General features: G+C 40.1%; 1 protein-coding gene across 5 annotated transcripts in view; it reads left to right on the top strand.

Annotated features, from left to right (window-relative positions):
* Window positions 1-18,932, top strand: part of RCAN2 (regulator of calcineurin 2) — a 284,182-nt gene that overhangs the window by 144,398 nt on the left and 120,852 nt on the right. The window contains exon 1 of one of the 5 annotated variants that reach the window (XM_017971132.4): window positions 18,192-18,450. The exons of the other annotated variants lie outside the window; for them this stretch is intronic. Coding sequence (XP_017826621.1) covers window positions 18,364-18,450 — 87 coding nt within the window. The 5' untranslated portion in view covers window positions 18,192-18,363. Of the gene's footprint in view, window positions 1-18,191; window positions 18,451-18,932 lie in introns of those variants that run through there. 5 annotated transcript variants of the gene reach the window in all.

Below are 18,932 nucleotides of genomic sequence, written 5' to 3'. Positions count from 1 at the left end.
TAGTATTCCATTTGATCCTTCTTGTGAACTTTTCATGTAGCCCTCCTTTTGTTATTTTTTAATGATTGCTCTAGTCTAGAGACTACAGTGCACATCTTTAGCACATCATAGCATGCTTTAACTAATACTACATTACTTCACCAAGTAAAAATATCATAATATCATAACTATAATTCCATTCAAACCAACCCCCCTTGATATTTGTGTATTGTTGTCATATATTTTATTTCTACATTTGCTATAAACTTCATAATTCATTATTTTTTGCTTTGAATAATCAGTATCATTTTTAAGAATTTTTAAATAAATATAATAAGAAGGTCTTATCTCTTTATCCACAAATTTACACCTTTTGGTCCTCTTCTTCCCTTTCTTACCAGTCTTGGTTTCCATTGGGTATTATTCTCTTCAGTCTAAAGAATATTTTTTTGAAAGAAATAATTTCTACAGGATCAGAAATAATGTAGGTAAATCCTCTGAGCCTGCTTTTTTTTCTGTTGAAAATACTGTCTTTACGTTGTTTAATAAATTTATTGAGGCATAAATTAAATATCATAAAATCCACACATTTTAAGTGTATGACTCAATGATTACTAGCAAATTTACAGAATTGTACGACCATCATTACAATAGAGTTTTAAAATAGTTCTATCCTCCAAAGAAGTTCCTTATGCCCTTTTGCCCACAATTCTTTCTCTTTTTCACTCCCAGTTCCAGGAAACCATTATTTTACTTTTATGGACATTTCATATGAATGGAATAATGTACTATGTGGTGCCTTCCTTCTTTTAATTTAGCACACTATTCTTGAGGCTCACTCTTGTTATAGCATGTCAATAGTTGATTCCTTTTTATTGATGAATAAACTACATTTTGATTATCTGCTCACCAGTTCATGAGCATTCATATTATTTTCACTTTTTGGCCATTATAATGCTCACCAGTTGGTGAGCATTCATATTATTTTCATTTTTTGGCCATTGTAAGAATGCTACTATAAACATTTCAAAACAAGCTTTTGTGTTAACATATGTCTTTGTGTTTTCTTTGGTAGATATCTGACAGTGGAATTCCTGGGTCATATGTTAAATTTATTTTTAACTTTTAAAGATACTATCAAATTGTTTTCCTAAGTGGTTATACCAGAAATACATAAGGGTGTACCTTCATATATGAAGGTCATCTTTTTCATATTGAAGGTCATCTATATTCAACTGAATATAGAAATCTAGTTGATAGTTTATCTTTCTTTACTTGACTTTAAATATGTTGTCCCACTGTATTCTGGCCACCATTGTTTCTCATAAGAAGTCAATAGTAATTCCTGTTGTTGTTCTCCTATATATAATGTCTTTTTTCTTCTTCTTGCTTAATATTTTCTCTTTAATTTTGAATTTTAGGAGTTTATGACACACCTAGGTCTGGTTATCATGGGGTTTGATGAGCTTTCTGGATTTATGCATTAATATCTTCAATTAGAGGAAAATCTGGGCTATTATTTCTTCAAATGTCTCCTTGCATCATTCTCTCCTCTACTGTTAAGACTCTAATTACACAGGCCGGGCGCGGTGGCTCAAGCCTGTAATCCCAGCACTTTGGGAGGCCGAGGCAGGTGGATCATGAGGTCAAGAGATTGAGACCATCCTGGTCAACATGGTGAAACCCCGTCTCTACTAAAAATACAAAAAAATTAGCTGGGCACGGTGGCACGTGCCTGTAATCCCAGCTACTCAGGAGGCTGAGACAAGAGAATTGCCTGAATCCAGGAGGCAGAGGTTGCAGTGAGTCGAGATCGCGCCATTGCACTCCAGCCTGGGTAACAAGAGCGAAACTCCGTCTCAAAAAAACAACAAAACAACAAAAACAAAAACAAGCAAACAAACAAAGACTCTAATTACACATATTTAGAATACTTCATATTGTCCCATAGATCTCTTTTAAATCTAGTCTAGATAAAGTATTAGTTTTACATACTTATTCTTTGGCTGTGACTCTTTGGGATCCTGATCCATTATTTGAGCCTACATGAAACCATAAAAATTTTCTATTAGTTCATCTGGTTTCTACTTACACCTCTCTATGGCAAATTCTTTCTCCCACAACTACACCAAGGATGAATGCAAATATGTACTTTTGCTCCCATGGGAAGAGCTTACTGCTTTATGGAATTTGGTTTGTTTAGGCATTTAGGTTTTCCTTTCATAAGATCTCTGGGTTTAAAAGAGAATCTATGTTCTATATGTAGTTCATGTTTGTATAGCTTGTTCTTTTTTAAGAGACAGGGTCACCCTATCACCCAGGCTGAAGTATAGTGGCACAGTCATAGCTCACAGAAGCCTTGAACTACTGGGCTCAAGTGATTCTCTCACTTCAACCTCCTGAGTAGCTGAGACTACAGGCATGAGCCCCCAGTTCTGGCTAAAACTTCCTTCTTGATAAGATGCTTTATGATTCCGTTGCTGGCATTCTACATCATTCTCTGCCTCACCTTCTATACCGGGTGTCCCAAGAACACAGCATAAAGAAAACTCTGGCCAAATGTACAGCATTTATTCTTTTATAGAGCTTTTACCCTGATTCTCTTTCTCCTTACCTATTCCTATTCCAGAGCTGGTTCACTTAGAAAGTAACCTAAGAGTCTTTGTCCCTTTTCCTTGAGCCTACAGCCAGCCTTTCATAGCCAGGTTCTTGTTTCTCTACTCTTGGTGCTCTAACACCGTGGAAACACTCCAAAGACATGTCTCAGTCGAAGAAAGAATGTAACTTCTCAAAGCTCCAGAATTTCCAAAGGTGCCCTCCATAACCAACAGGCACCCCAACCTAAGTCCCAGTCTAAGCAGTTATGAATGTATATAATCAACCTGCCATTTTATAACAGAAACAGCCTTTTTGTGCATTTCCATGGGCTTCTTACCTTTCCTTCCTCTGTTCTAGCTTTTTGATTTATCACAACACTTACCTGAGAAGGAATAGTAAATAAAAGACGATATAGGACTGACATTTACATTTCTAAATGCCTTTCTTTTAAGCAAGCTTGTCCAACCTATGGGTCAGGATGGCTTTGAATGTTTTTCTTAAAACATTATGAGATTTTTAAATTTTTTTAGTTCATCAGCTATCATTAGTGTTAGTGTATTTTGTGTGTGGCCCAAGACAGTTCTTCTTCCAGTGTGGACAAGGAAAGTCAAAAGATTTGACACTCCGACTTCTAAGGATGACCTTCAAGTGGTTAGAAATAAAGAGCAAGTCATTTGATGGCCCTATCTGCCATTTTTATGCAGGTAGAATATTTTTAAAGTACAGGGCATTAGCAGCCTGCAGCCTGACAAGATTCATAAACATAAGCATAATATATTTCCAGTTATTTCTTATTTAGTTATTTCAATTTAATCAATCATAAGTGTCTATTACTAATTCTTTTTTTAAACCTGGTAACTTTACTAGAAACTTTTTTCTCAACCTCATCCATTTTGCCAGTTTTGCTTTCCTGCTCTTTACTTAAGCTCGGTTTTCTCCCTTGGCCTCTGTCTCGACACATGTTATCCGTCAAATAATGATATGGCTAACTGCTAATTTGCTAATTGAAGACATTCAAATTAAACTTTAAAAGAAAGGTTTTCCTTCAAGGATACATTCAAAGATTAAATCCTCTTGCTTCTGGTTCTATCCCCATTTGTTTTTTGATTCTGTATAAAATTGGATTTTGCATTCACAGCAGCATACTTCAACATACACATTTACATACATCTACTGTATTAGTTGTGGTAAGGCTGCCTGTTTTGTTTTATTTTGTTTCATTTTACTTATTTTTTGAGACAGAGTCTCACTCTGTCACCCACACTGGAGTGCAATGGCATGATCTCAGCTCACTGCAACCGCTGCCTCCCAGGTTCAAGCGATTCCCTTCCTCAGTCTCCGAAGTAGCTGGGACTACAGACACGTACCACCATGCCTGACTAATTTTTGGTATTTTAGTAGAGACGGGGTTTCAGCAGGTTGGCCAAAATAGTCTCCATCTCCTGACCTCATGATCTGCCTGCCTCAGCCTCCCATTGCTCTCTGTTTTACCAGATATACCCTCAAATGTCAAGGGCTTGATGGAAGAGAGACTTTTTTCCCACTCATGTAATATCCCATCACAATGTGATAGAAGAGGGGGTTGAAGGAAATAGGAGTGTGCTCCATGCAGTCATTCAAAGATCTAGGATGATAGAGGTCTGCCATCTTCAACTCTTGGCTCCCAGGTCAGCTTGAAGAAGAGAAATGAAAGTTCTAAAGGGAGTTCTTATGGCTGAAAAGCATGAAATTTTTTATACTCCCATTCCATTGGCCAGAGCTCAGGCATAGGATCGCATCTGAGCTGGGCCCTGATTGGGAAACCACTTTTTAGAAACAACTCTGTACTATAGAGGGACAGCACAAACCTTTGGTGGATTTTCAGTCATCTCTCTTTATATGCATAAAATACATCTGAGACTTCATGTCTAAATCTCTAAACTCCAGTATAAATCTCTAAGATTCTTGAAGCCTGAGGAGTTCTGAGGAGTTAAGGAGTTGGGTAATGGAGTAAGAGACCTTATGCCAAGCACCAAAAGACTGTCTTAGTAGTAGTAGTAGTAGAAAGTGGAGCTGCAACTAGGGTAGAAGGTCTCAGAAATTATCTGTCAATGAAAGGAAGCAGGGCCGGGCGTGGTGGCTCAAGCCTGTAATCCCAGCACTTTGGGAGGCCGAGGCGGGTGGATCACGAGGTCAAGAGATCAAGACCATCCTGGTCAACATGGTGAAACCCCATCTCTACTAAAAATACAAAAAATTAGCTGGCCATGGTGGCGCATGCCTGTAATCCCAGCTACTCGGGAGGCTGAGGCAGGAGAATTGCCTGAATCTGGAAGGCGGAGGTTTGGTGAGCCAAGATCACGCCATTGCACTCCAGCCTGGGTAACAAGAGCGAAACTCCGTCTCAAAAAAAAAAAAAAAAAAGAAAGGAAGGAACATTATTTCATTCATTTATCAGATATTGTCTTGATTAGTTGCTTTATGGCAGGCAATGTGCTAAGTGCTGAGGTTACAAGGATAAATAAATTATACCATTCATTACGGCAACAGCTGTAATGGATCCATGTACATTATGTATGTGAAAGTAATATATGTTATTTTAGTGGAAGAGAACGGCTTTCCACTGAGGTAGCCTAAGAAATTCCCGGTATAGTCTCAGAAGCCTATTTTCCAGTTGGATTCTAACATTTTCTTTATGTATATGCAGGCCCTGGTTCCAACTTTGCGTTCTACTTTCATGGACAGTAATATGATCATATTTACTTAGTACAAAGATCCCTCAGGTCACGGATTGTTTGTAGAATGGATGTAAAAGAGCTGAAATTGGATGCAGGGATATTCAAGAGGCTACTGTTCTGGTTCTGTCTTCCATTAGGAAGCAAATTTTAAAATCCTACTCATAACTCACAAAGCTCTTCATGTCAAGCCACTGTCTAATAGTCTAGCTGTATTCCCCATAGCTTCCCCCACCCCGATCCCTAACTCCACATTGGGCAGCCCAACAATATTGGGCTACTCATAATTTCTCACATTTTATACCTCATTCTATGGCCCTGCTTACATATAAAATGTCACTCTCTGCTTGTCTGCCCATTTAGAAAACTATAAAACCATTTACCTCTCAAAATTTAGCAAAAGGTGTCTTTCTTAGAGAAATCTTCGCTAACTATCCTTCCCGCACCCAACTTAAATGCTTCTCCTATGCTCCTACTGCATTTTTCATTTATGAAATATGATTTATAGTACGTTACCTGATATCACATCATATCATACTGTATTATAATTTTTCATTTCTTTCTAGCAAGACCTCTTTGAATAAAGGGATAGTGACTTGTCATCTTTCTATAGCCCCTTCCTAGGTTGATACTGGGAACACAGTATATTCAATAAGTAGCCATTGGATGGGTGGGTGGGTGGATGTGTGGATGGATTGATAGTGGGTTGATATCATCATATGAAGAAACCCCCTTGAATTAATTAATTATTTATTTCTTGAGACAGGGTCCAACTCTGTCACCTAGGCTGGAGTCCAGTGCTATGAGCTTGGCTCACTGCAACCTCCACCTCCTGGGTTGAAGTGATTCTCCTGCCTTAGCCTCCTGAGTAGCTGGTGTTACAGATGTGTACACCACACCTGGCTAATTTTAGTATTTTTAGTAGAGACAGGGCTTCATCATGTTGGCCAGACTGGTCTCAAACTCCTGGCCCCAAGTGATTTACTTGCCTTGGCCTCCCTAAGTACTGAGATTATAGGCGTGAGCCCCCATGCCTAACCTAACAGCAGTGGAAAAGCAGTGAAGATATTTGAACCAGGGGAGTGGTGTGATTCACAGAACTAGTTCACACAAAGCCAAATCTGGTGGTACTGAATAAGAATATGGGATTGGCAGGGAAGCAGAGTGAGTAGGAGGCTGGTAACAGATTTTTGTTATTTTTTAGTTGCTCAGCATTCTAATGCACTTTCTATACCGGGGAAATTCACTCCCCATTGCCTATGGTGGGGTTATCACATGCCAAAAGAGGCCACGAAGATTAAAATGACCCCCACCAGGCTTCCTGGCAGTTGGGGTTAGGGTGCATGACTCAGGCTTGACCAATGAGAAACCACACCTGAGCTTTGACTCTAGAGGGTATGACACAAAGCCACAGGGACAGTTACTGATCAGTTCTAGCAGCAGAGGAGCAGTGATGAGGACAGCATTTGGAGGGTTCCAGCAGCGGTATCCTAACTATACTGGTTTCTGTATCATTTTGGCTGTTGTCTTCTGCATCTTAGACCCTCTTAGTTCCTACCTAGTTTCTAAAGCTGTTTCTCAAGATTCTTGTTAACTCTCTAAGAGCAATCTGCTAATCCCGTATGTATTACTTTTCTGCTACTTAGCCAAAGATATTCTCTATCATTTGCATCCAAGAGCTGTGTCCGGTATAGGAATTGAAATGGTGGTGACACTGGTGAGTGCCTGCCCAGCATTCCTCTACTCCTAACCTAGATTTTTACTTGCATATCCTTCCATTCCCATGCAACCCATGCACTCAAGGGAACACTGGCGCCACTCCTCACTCTAGGGGTGAGCCTAAGTTGGCTTTTTCACCAGAAAGTTATCAGCACCTTTCCTAGCCCAGCCACAGTCATGTTCAGAGGTGAACAGGTGACCCAAGTGTCCCTGTTGTGGAATAAAATAGACAGAGGGTGCCACTGGCAGCTGTTCTGGGAATCAGCTTTAGTATGACACTGACCTTCAGAAGACAGAGCTAGAGAAACAGTACATTGTGATAATTTCACGGAACCCCCACCTTAACCAGCACTGAACCCCAGTGAAGCTATGGACTGCCAATGGAAGAAATCAAAGATGACTAAAGTTATCAAGCATTGTGACTGGGGTGGAAGGTGATGTCATAATTAAAACAAGGAATACAGAAAGAGGATCAGGTTTGTGAAAAGATTAGATGTTCAGGTCTAACTGTGGTATATTCACTTTTCTGGAATTATTTTTGCACTTTAAAATTCTTTAAATTCAAATAAAGAATAAGACTCATCAAATACTTTCACATGTTTACACCTCAAACTAAAGTCTAGGCATTTTTGAAAGAGTAAAAATAGCTGCATAGAAGGACCACGATTCACAGATTTCTGTGTTGCTTTTCTCATGCTGTAGGTTTTAGCATGAGAAGAAAAGCAGCGAAAAGGAATCTGCTTCTAGAGTTTTGACTACTCAGAACTATAACAGTATTGCAATAATATTCTTCCCTAATTAGTGCCAATAAAAACCAGTATCTCTTACCCTTGTAAGAAGCAATCTGTTTTTATCTTTCCCCTTCTTCTTTTTTTTTGGCTTTTATGTAAACTTAGAGATTAATGCTATTTATTAGCTAAAGATTGAAACGAGCACATGTGTATGTGTATCTCATTGTCATGAATATATCACAAATGGACTCCTGTCACCTGTATAACTAAGTTATTGCAGTTACAGTTACCATGATCTGTTCAGGCTGAGAACCTTAGAATCTCCTTTGAATATTTCTCCTTGCACTTTTTTTCTTGTTTTGGTATCTCCAATCTGTTTCTCTCCTCATTCTGTTCTCCATCCCCAGATAGTTAACTTGACAGCCAATTACTTGTTAAAGTCTAAACACCTTATCTCCATGGCCTTTCTCATATCCATTCCCTTTCTTGTATTACTATTGCATCTCCATAATTCAGCCCCTATTGCCTCTGGCAAGAGTTTTGGAATCACCAACATTTACAATCCTTCCTCACATCAATTCAACCTCCTGTATCACTCTTTTCATGAACTTTTGATAGATCCACATAACTTACTGGATGAAATATACCCACTCTTAACCCTGGCACTCAAAGTCCTCAGCTATCTGGCCATGACCCTCCTGTCTAATTTTATTATAACCCACAATGTCCTGCTCAGGCTTTCCATCCCAATTAAATGAGCTGTTCACTGGTCTTTAAACACATCCCTATCCTTGCCCATAAGGCTTGGACCCACCTTAGTTCTATCCAGCACCCACACCACATGTCCTTCTTTTTCCTTGAAGCCTTTCTTGATTTTTTTTTTCAGCGGATGAGACCTTTCATCTCTTTAAGGAACTTGCACTTGTCCCTGGCATCATCTTCCCCTTGGAGATAAGACTTTGAAACCTTCACCCTTTAGCATCTGCCTCTCTGTCTCTAAAAACCACCCCATCCAGCCTTGACACTGAGTTCTCTTACATTTCTACAGTGTCTCCAGCATTGCTCATTGCTACTTACAGATTTCAATCAAGACATTCAGGCAAGTTGATTCCTGTGCTTCTAAACTTACTTCGAGATGCCAATTTCTTTTCCTCCTACTTTTGCTGCTTTCCAACCCAATCTTCACATCACCACTGTAACTCTTTCCAAAGTGCATATGTGTTCATCTTCTGTCCTCCGGAATGTTGAAGTTTGTATAGCAGAAAGGTTGAGAAGTTAAGAGTTCACACCTTGAAGACAAGCCGTTTGGATATAATCTAGCTCAACCACTGTCCAGCTAGTTGTCATTGGGCAAATTACTTCATCTCTAAACGGGGCCTATGGTGAAGTTTAAATACATTAATGCTTATGAATGTTTACCGAGTTCCTTCACAAAGTTAGCCCTAAGGAAATGATAGTATGATAGGACGATAAATTCCAAATTTCAACTGAGATACAATAAACTAATAAATATGGCATTCTAAACAGAGGTAGTTATCAGACCAAGATGCAGATTTTCAAAGCACATGGCCCAAAAACTAGTTAGATAGCACTGTAACCTGAAAGAGAGATTACTAAGATAAAGGGAGCAGAAATAAAAAGATCTGTGCCAAGATTGTCTTTGTAGAAATCCAGGCTGGACTCCTGCTGGGACCTCAAGAGGGAGGTTTAAGATGATGCCTGCACCCTCACCTCAAGACTGCTTGGGAGAAGGAGGAGCATCCTTTTCATGAAATCATTTGAAGACCTCAATAGCCAGTTCCCAGTGATTAACTCCCACTTTATTATCCTTTGTTATTTTAGGTTTGTCTGTGGGTGTATATTGGACAGGATTTTTTGGTTGTTAATGACAGAAATAATACCTGAATAAGGTTGAGAAAAAAGAGAGGCATTGGTTGGAATAATGCTAGCATATTAAAATGACCAAAGGAAGAATTGAATAATGAGACCCATTGCAGGACTGGGCATCACTGGGCCTCTATAACGACTGGAAATGAGGACTCTGATGCTTCCAGGATTTGATAACCTTTCTCCACTTTTTCCTTCTGTTTCTGACAAATGTGGCTTAATGCAACGGCACAAGTGAAAAACATAGCAGCAATAGTCCCCTGCTTCTGACACCACAGGGGACTGGTGCTCTTGACCCAGTCTGGGTTTAGAAAATCCTCGTAAGAAGTCTGACTGGCCTGGCCTGGTCAGGGCCTCCTTCAGACACATCCAGTATGGGAAGAGAAGGAGAATTTCCCAGATAATTAAATGCCTAGAAGACAGGGATGCTGAGCAAACACCCTTTTTATTTCCATTCCTGTAATTTTTCAAGTGTGTCAGCTTCTCAAGCATGGTCCTGCCCAGAATGAATGCACCCTCTGGTTCTGATATTGAGGATGGAAAGGGGAAAATATGTCTTCCTAAAGAATGAATTAAGGCAGGGATAAGACTCTTGGATCTGGGGAGGAAGATACAGCAAAGAAGAAATGATAATGGCTTCTTAGGAGTGCTACTCAGGGATTAGCTGTAAGGTATCTGTGGGCCCTCAGCAGCAGTAAGGTGCTAACTGGGCAGTGGTAGAGTGAGCACTGTCCCTGAGTCTACCTGAGGTCATTGCAGCTGCCACTTAGCATGGACCTTTTGCACAATGTGGAGAATGGGGATTTTATTTTGTGTCCCTCCTCCTCCTTTTTCAGTGTCCCTCTGACTTCTCATGGACCTCTCCTACCCCTACCTCACCAACCCCATTGTCCAGCCACCCAAGTCACCTTCATTTGCCTCAGCCTTCCTTCTCAGGTTCACTCTTCTTTACAGGGACCTAGGTTACAGATTCATTTCTTGTCTATGTCCTTGACAGTACGTGTTCTCCATTGGCTTTCAGAGCAAAACAATTCCACTCATTCATTCATGTATTCACTCATCCAGCACACTCACTAAGCTGTCACTGCATGGCAGGCCCTGTTGTTTGGGGGCACTTGGAGATACAGCTGTGGGCAAGGTAGAGGAGCCCACTTCTCATGGAGCTGGCTTTCCATGGATGGAGGGAGATAACAGCTGTGCAAATAAATATACACCAATCATTAGTGGTATGTACTTGGAAGAAAAATAATGCAGGCTAAGAAGATAGTGAAAGAAATGCTACTTAGATAGGGTGATCAGGACAGGCCTTTTGAGGAGGGACATTTAGGCTGAGATGTAAATGCTGTGGAAGAGTGAACCTGCTACAATGATGGGAATAGCGTTCTAGACAGAGTGATGGCCAAGTGCAAAGGCCTTGAGGTGAGAATGTGTTTTTGCATATGATGGACATACTCAAGGGAGGTACCATAATCGAAGAAACAAAGGCATCTCTTAACCATAGGAACAAACCTTAACACTTTGCTCATAATAAGAGTAATATAAACTAAAAAATTTACTGAGTTCTGTAGTGTGTGTTTAGGATATTTCGATTGCTAGTGTCAGAAACAGAATCTGAATTAGCCGGAAAGAAGATAGGAAGGAATTGATTTGGGCAATGCTGGATGAGTTCACTTGTAGAAATATATGCACCTATGGAAAGAGAAATGCAAATCAAAGCTTCACTGAGATAACCACATCTTACCCACCAGATGGACAAATGTCCAATGCATTATGCAACACATACTGTGGAGAAACAAACTTTCTCATAAATTGCTGGTGGGGAAGAAAAATAGTACAATTCCTGTGGAGGAAAACTTGGCAAGAGCTAGTAAAATTACGTATGCATTTGCCTTTCAACCCAGTGTTTCCACTTCTAAAATCTGTCCCAAAGATATAATAACAAAATATGAAAAGTGAAAGTCTGTCCATTGCTGCATTATTTAATAGCAAAAGACTGGAAACAACCCAAATGCCCCTCAATAGAGGACTAGTTGCAGAAACTTTGGCAAATCCAAATAGTGGAAAACTATACAGGTGTAAAAAGGAAAAGGCCTATTTCTACATATTACTATGGTGTAACCTCCAGCATCACATTTTATAGTGATAAGATCAAGACAGAAAAAAGTATGCAAAGTATGCTATCATTTAATAAAAGATAGGAGAATAATGTACACATATACCTGTGAAGATTATTTTTAAATGAGAGAGGCTAAATAGTAAGGATGTGTGAGGGGAAAAGAAAGAATATTGTGATCACAGGGATAGAAGCTGGATTTCTTGGTAGATCTGTAGTTTTGATTTTTGAGCCATGGTAATATTTTATATAATTATAACACAAAATTAAAGAGCAAAGCAATCATTAGGCATCAAAAAAAAATGAACCTAACTTGTCTCTAGTTGATGGAATAGATGTGGTATTCTAAATGACTGTAAGACATAATTTGTGCACGCTTTGTCTCTAAGGACAAAGGGAACTAGAAAAAAGTCTTAAACTCTTCCTGGGAGCATTAATATTGTGATTCCAAGGCTGTCATGCCTATAGTGTGGGATAAGGCAACTAGCTAATTATGTTGTTGATAAGAATCAGGATATCTGGTGTGACAGGGATACAAATGTAAGACTGATGTGTTTCAGCAAAATCTCTGTAGTCCTGGATCTGAATTGGAATGATCAGTCTGAACTCATGGCATATGTTTACTTTAAAATATGTTTACATGTTTTCTAGCTCTGTCCCTGAAAAGGCTTATAAACAATACCCAAACCAGTACAAAGAGTTCCTTTAAGCTTATAGATTGAGATCTTTAAAAATGTTGAAATATTTAGCAAGTGGAACTGGGGATCCTTGGAGAAATGCCTGACTCCTTATCTAAGGCAGGAAATGAACAAAATGAGCCTGGAACATCTTGTCATACCAGAAGGTAAGTGGCCTCTGAAGATTTGGCAAGGGACTCAGGAGCCAACCTGATTAGACTTCCACTAGCCAAAGATGGGCAATTTGAGTATTAATAAAATTAAACTACAATGGATTGTAGTTTTATATGTGTAATATGTTTAACCATCAAATATGTTTAATCCATGAATTCCTAATGATACTTTAAATATAAAAATTAAAAAAAAAAACAACCTCGTGATCTTTGCAGGTTAATAGGGAAGCAAGTCATGAAAATAAACTAGATAAGCTGGGTGCACTGTCTCAAGCCTGTAATCCCAGTGACTCTGGAGGCTGAGGCAGGAGGATCACTTGAGGCCAGGAGTTGGAGACCAGCCTGGGCAACATGGCAAAACCTCCTCCATATCTCATAATTTTTTAATTAATAAAAGAAAAGAAGCAAGTAGTTATTTTTGTCTTTGTTACAAAAACTGTGGCTCAGAGTAACTAAATAGTTGATAAGCAGTGGTTCCTCTTAATGGATGTGTTCCATGAATAAATGAAGGAGGAATATCATCATTGTGCAACTCCTAATCAATGACTGCATCCAGGCATCTAACACGAAGGCACTAAGACACAAAAGAGAAACAGCCAGACTCTATGTACCCAGAGATAGAAGTACACACAGCACTTTCTAGGAAGGAGTCTTGCCAAACCTGAATCCCTTAAGCCTCTGGATCTAAACAACAGAACCTAAGGGAACAGAAAAATCTCTTAAATTACACAATGTGGAGTTTCTAAGTTTCCACTATATATAAATTCTAAAGGACAAATAACATGTTGGTTCATCACCACCAACAACAAATTGCAAGGAATTTTAAAAAGAGATTGAAGAGAACTCCATAGATTAAAAGAGACATGACAGACATGATAGTTTGGATCTCAGTTTAAATAAGCAATCTATTAAAGAGGAAAAAAGGAAGAGAAGGGACACCAGGATGTGATCAAGGAGAGGGGGAGAAACGATGGGAAGTGAGAGGACATCATAGTATCGTTGGAGACATTTGAACCCTGGCAGGATGTTTGGTGATACTAAGTAATTATTCTTGCTATTTGGATTGTGTGATGATAGGAATTGTGGTTTCAAAAGAGGAATAATTTTTCTTTTAGAGATGTATACTGAAATATTTATAAATGAAATGATATGATCCCAGGCACCTGCTTCAAAATAATCTGGAGCGAGTGTGGAAGTGGTGGAGACACGGAGCTGTGGTTTTCAGGCTCGAGCTTGCATCAGAATCACCTGGAGGGCTTATTAAAATACAGATACCGGTCTTCCCTCCAGAGTTTCTGATTCAGTCTTGGGTGGGGACCAAGAATCTGCCTTTCTAATAAGCTCACAAGTGATGTTAATGCTGTTGGTCTGGGGATCACACTCTGAGAGCGACTAGCAGAGAGGAAGCAAGATTGGCTCCGTGTTAATGATTCTTGCACCTGGGTGGTGGGTGCATGAAGGCTCATTATTACATTCTCTCTACTGCTGAATATCTTTGAAATTTTCCATAATGAACATTTACAAAACAGGTGAACCAGAAGGGCATACAGAAGGAGCAAAGCCTTTGACAACCCATAGCTATAATGGGAACTTCTATGCTCATTAGCAAAACAGGTTTGGCTGCTGCTTCCACAGCTTCCTCTGGGACCAGAAAGTGTGCTTCTCCTCCTGCCAGGTGGAGATGAGTGTATCAGTTCAGCTGTCCATCCTTTTAGAGAGTTGCCTGGCCTGAAGGAAGGGGAGGGGCCACTGTCCAAGGAGTCTGTGCATGCTGCCTCCTTCCCTCACTGTGATCAGTCATTGCAAGAGCAGTGGTTTGGATGCATCTCAAGGTTTTCTGACCATTTCAGCTGGGAAGGACACTCCCGAACATAGCTGTGCCAGTCAGCTCTCAGAGATGAGAGGTTATCACCAAACCCACTATGCCCTTGCATCCCTCTGTAAAAACCTCCCTGCAACTCCTAGATCTAGGAGGCATCTCTGTTGGTTTGAGTCTCTCTACTTGCCTTTTTAGATTCCTTTGTGTATTTACCCACTCATCCTTCAAATATTTATAGTGATAGGCATCTTTCTAGCCCCTGGAATATAGCAGAGAACAGAACAGGCAAAAATCTCTGCTTTTATGGAGATTTAATTTTATTTGGGAGGACAAGCAGTGGACCCATAAAGAAATTAATGGACAGAATAATTTCAGGTAGTGAAAAGTGCTGTGAAGAAAGTTAAAATGAAGATGTCAGGATAGTGATTGACTTTGTGTGTGTATGTGTGTGCACACAATTTTTATTTTAGCTGATTGGAGAATACTTTTCCAAAGAAATGTGATCTGAGCTGAGATCTAGATAATAAGAAGGAGCAAGCCATGGGAAGATCTGAATATATTCAGAGAGAAGGAATGGCAAGTGCAAAGGGGCTGAGATGGGAATGAGCTTGGGAATTTTTTCCTTTTATTTTTGGAACACCAATAAGGCCAATGGGGCTGGAAAATAAGAGTAAAGAAAGGTGAGAATGATATGAGATGAGGTGGGAGAATAATCTGAGTGCAGTGGTTATAGGGCCTTGTAGCCATTGGCCAAAGTACATCTATATTCCAGACACCTCCAAGGCTGCCAGTCAGCCCCTAGCTATAAAAACACATTCTCTCTAGAGAAACAAGAAACTATTTTAACAGGAGAGCCCCCTGGGCTCTCTAACCTATAGGAAAATAACCATATTGTTTAGATAATTGACTATTAAAACCCACTAATTTGGGTTTTAATTCACTATTAAAACCCACCAATTTTAGTTCAGAATTACTGGAAAGTTCCTTTGCCCCATAAATCGTCTGTTCTTGATGTCTAGAATTCCACCCTAAAAACACTATTACCCAACTTAAGACTCTCCTGTTAAAATACAGGTTCCTCTGGGAGGGATAATACTGTGAGTTATTAGTCATTTAATGCTAATATAGATGAGTTGACAGCTGTCCTTGGAAAGGTATTTTAAAAGAAGAAAGCATAAAGTTAGTGGGTGCTTGGGAACCAGGAAGGAATCCGCAGGGCAGAATGAAATTAGAAAGGGAAAACGGAGGATACATCAGAAAAAAAAAAAAAAAGCTGCCTATTTTACAACTTTGAGTAGGGCTTTGTTTCCTGGATAACGTCCTCTGACCAGGACAGATCATAGCTACACGTATCTTTTATGGCTCTTTCCTAAACACAAAGCGTAAAATAATTCATAGAGTTCCTTATGTAAACAGAGCAATGATTAGAATGGGTTGCTTCTACTTTGCCATTGTTTCTTGATGAGCTCTGGGCACAGGTGGACTTTGTCTCTGTGGATGATCTGTCATTGATATGGCATGACATTTTCATGAGTATGAAACAGTGATGTGCTGGAACAGCCTGTGTGAACAGATTACACACGTATCTTCCCAACTTTGCATTCATTTTCGCTTCACACTGACTGCTTGAAATCAGCCATGATGATCATATTTACAACATAGAAATTGACAAATGCTAGAAATCGAAATGTTTCTTTTCAGAGAGCTGATTGTTAAACATTTACAGTGTGCTGCGAAATGTAAAAGGTAAATTTTAGGATATGCCGCAGCATATGAAAAAATATTCATTTCTTTGTTTGCCTCTTGAACAGATGCCAATGGTATTCAAAATCATATTCACCTTTGTATATACTTTACACTTTAGCTGTATCTCTGCAGTTAGATACCCCATTTGCCTTTTCAAAAGCTACCCAGTACTTCATGTTAGCCAGGTTTTGCGTCTTCTGACTCTGGCTGCCTTGTATACTTCAGGCCCCAGCCAGATTTAACCCTTAGCGTGTTTTGGTTCCAAATGCCTTATTCTTTCCTTTGGACATTTCTAGTCTGCTTTCCCCTAGCTGAAGGGCTCCCCTCATTTCTCTGTCTGCTAGTGTCTTTCCCATGTGCCAAGGTCAGAGCAGAAATCTCCTCCTGCTCCTTGATGCTCACCTGCCATCCTAACGTGGGATTCAGCATTCAGTAGCCATTGCTCTTTCTCCAGTGCCCCCATTGGACACTTCCTATACCTCTTCAGCCATCACCATCCCTGCCTTGTGAAGTGTTGGTCTCCATGTCTTATCTCCTCCCCTGGATTTTAAGTCCATTGGTGATAGTGACATTTGCTTTTTTGTCATTTTATCCTTGAGAGTATCATATGCAGAACTTTGCATAGTCATTATTTGATATTGGTTGGATTATATGCATATATGACTTAATATTTCCCACAGTGTCCTGGACAGCAAATTAATGCCACATGAATAAATACACAAAGACACACACACAATTTCATCAGTCTAAATATCTGCATTTGTGGCCTGATTACCTCTAGCATTGAAAATGCCTTGTTGAAGGGAAACATTGGACTTAAGTGTAGACCAATAAGGGCCAATGAGAAAGATTCTACTCTCAATCTGAAAAGTCACCTTTCTCACCTGCATGTAAATTTTGGAGGCTTTTGTCCAGTCATATGTTGGAAAAGTACCAGTCTGTTATAAATCAGGATGCTCCAATGGCCACTGAAGATCCAGCTGCATTCTTAAGGATAGATGCTGCTACGATGTTACTGAGTTCTATTAGGACTTGTATAACTCACGATAAAAAAATAATTGGAGATTTTTCCTTTGGTCACTCCTGTGAAAGAAGGCTATTCCTGTTTGATTGACTGATTTATTAAACAAATATCATCTTCTTGTGCCAGCAGGCTGTGAAAAGCTCAAGATGTAAAGGTAAATTATGTTTGGCCTTGCCCTTCAGGAATTTAAAATCAAGAAAAGAGTCTGAGTAAGCAAAGGGATGTGTTTAAAGTCTCAGGTGAAGTTAAGCCCTAAGGATCTGACAAGCTCTGAGCCACATCAGTGAGTTTGCCCATTAGACCCTGCCATCTGTCTGCCTGTGAAACGTTTGCAGTAACTCCTTTCCATGAACTGCTTTTGGTTTGAATGACCTTGGAGACAGCCTGAAATCCCGAGCTTGGAAGGGTGCTTTTAGCATTACTGGTCTGCACTTACGTGTTTCAAATAGAATTTCCACAAACCCCTAATTATCTCCTCTTACCATGCTCCCTCAATGACAGACAACCAGATCTTTAGTCACTCCAAGAACGGATTTTTATTCAGCCCATGCCCGGGATGCATTAGGATGCCCAGAACATGTGTGGCTGCTCCAAGTGGCACAGAGCAATTAACAGAAGCCAAGCAATTTGCAAAATGCCTCAACTTCCTGCTCATCTCAAAGGCAGAAAATTGTCAAACCTTAACCTCAGGAGGCTTATCTGCCGAATTACACCTCCCCCACCTCAACGAAGAAACTCTGGTGTCAGATTCCCCCCCACCACCCTCCTGCTTTTTGCAAACATAAGCACTCGGCTGCAACAACAGCTATGACTCAGTTCCTAGCTAACGCTGCCTGAATTGATTTAGTCTGAGTTCAGATTTAGCACATAATCATGTTCAATTTGCTCCACTGCACTGCCTAGAGATAAAAGGCTTGGAGAAAAAAAAATAGCTTCAGCTTGTGTCAGTCTTTGTGGTGATGTCATTGCCATGAGCGAGCTGGGCCGTTCGTTACTCTGCTGTGCTGCCTCAGACGCGGAGGTCTGCGTGCAGTGGGAGCGGGCTCCAGGAGCCCGAGCCTCCAGCCGTCCCCAGAGCAAGGCAGCACCCGGGCCTGGCCACAGCAATATCCGTCTGGAGGCTCTTCCCTTCACACTCAACTCTAAGCTTGCCTAACTCTTTATTAAAAATTCAGAAGGGGGAATGCCAGCCCCTAGCATGGACTGTGATGTTTCCACTCTGGTTGCCTGTGTGGTGGATGTCGAGGTCTTTACCAATCAGGAGGTTAAGGTATGCACCTGCAATTTTATTTTTCATTGTTGCTGTTACTAAAGCTGCTTGGCAGAGCCTTTTTAGTATAAGAAAATAAGACTTTGGTTAATAGTTTTCAGCTCACAGTCTGCGCTAGAAATGCATGTGGTGAGTGCATGGCTACATTAAGTAGAATAAGTTGGAAGAGGGACCAGTATATTATTTTAAAATGTGACAAGGTCTGGCATTGTCTGTTTCTTCTTGTCTTTTCTATTAGGTGATCCCCAGTCGGTCTTTTCCCAGTAGACATATTTTCATATCATATCTTTGTCAATAAGGAGAATTTTCTAGCCCTTAATGTTGAGGGGTGTTTTGAATCAATTATTATAAGAAAGCACAAATCATAAACCCAGAATCCAGGCTACCCTGACAGTGGGGCAGTCACCCTTTCTGGCATGTCACTTAAATGTCCTGTGATGTGGTCTTCAAACTGAACAATAGCTGTTCTACAGATGGCAGTT

The sequence above is a fragment of the Callithrix jacchus genome, chromosome 4 (genome assembly GCF_049354715.1).
Source record: "Callithrix jacchus isolate 240 chromosome 4, calJac240_pri, whole genome shotgun sequence".
Lineage (NCBI taxonomy): Eukaryota > Metazoa > Chordata > Mammalia > Primates > Cebidae > Callithrix > Callithrix jacchus.
Note: the sequence above shows the minus strand (reverse complement) of the source record. Positions and strands in the feature narration are given on the sequence as shown.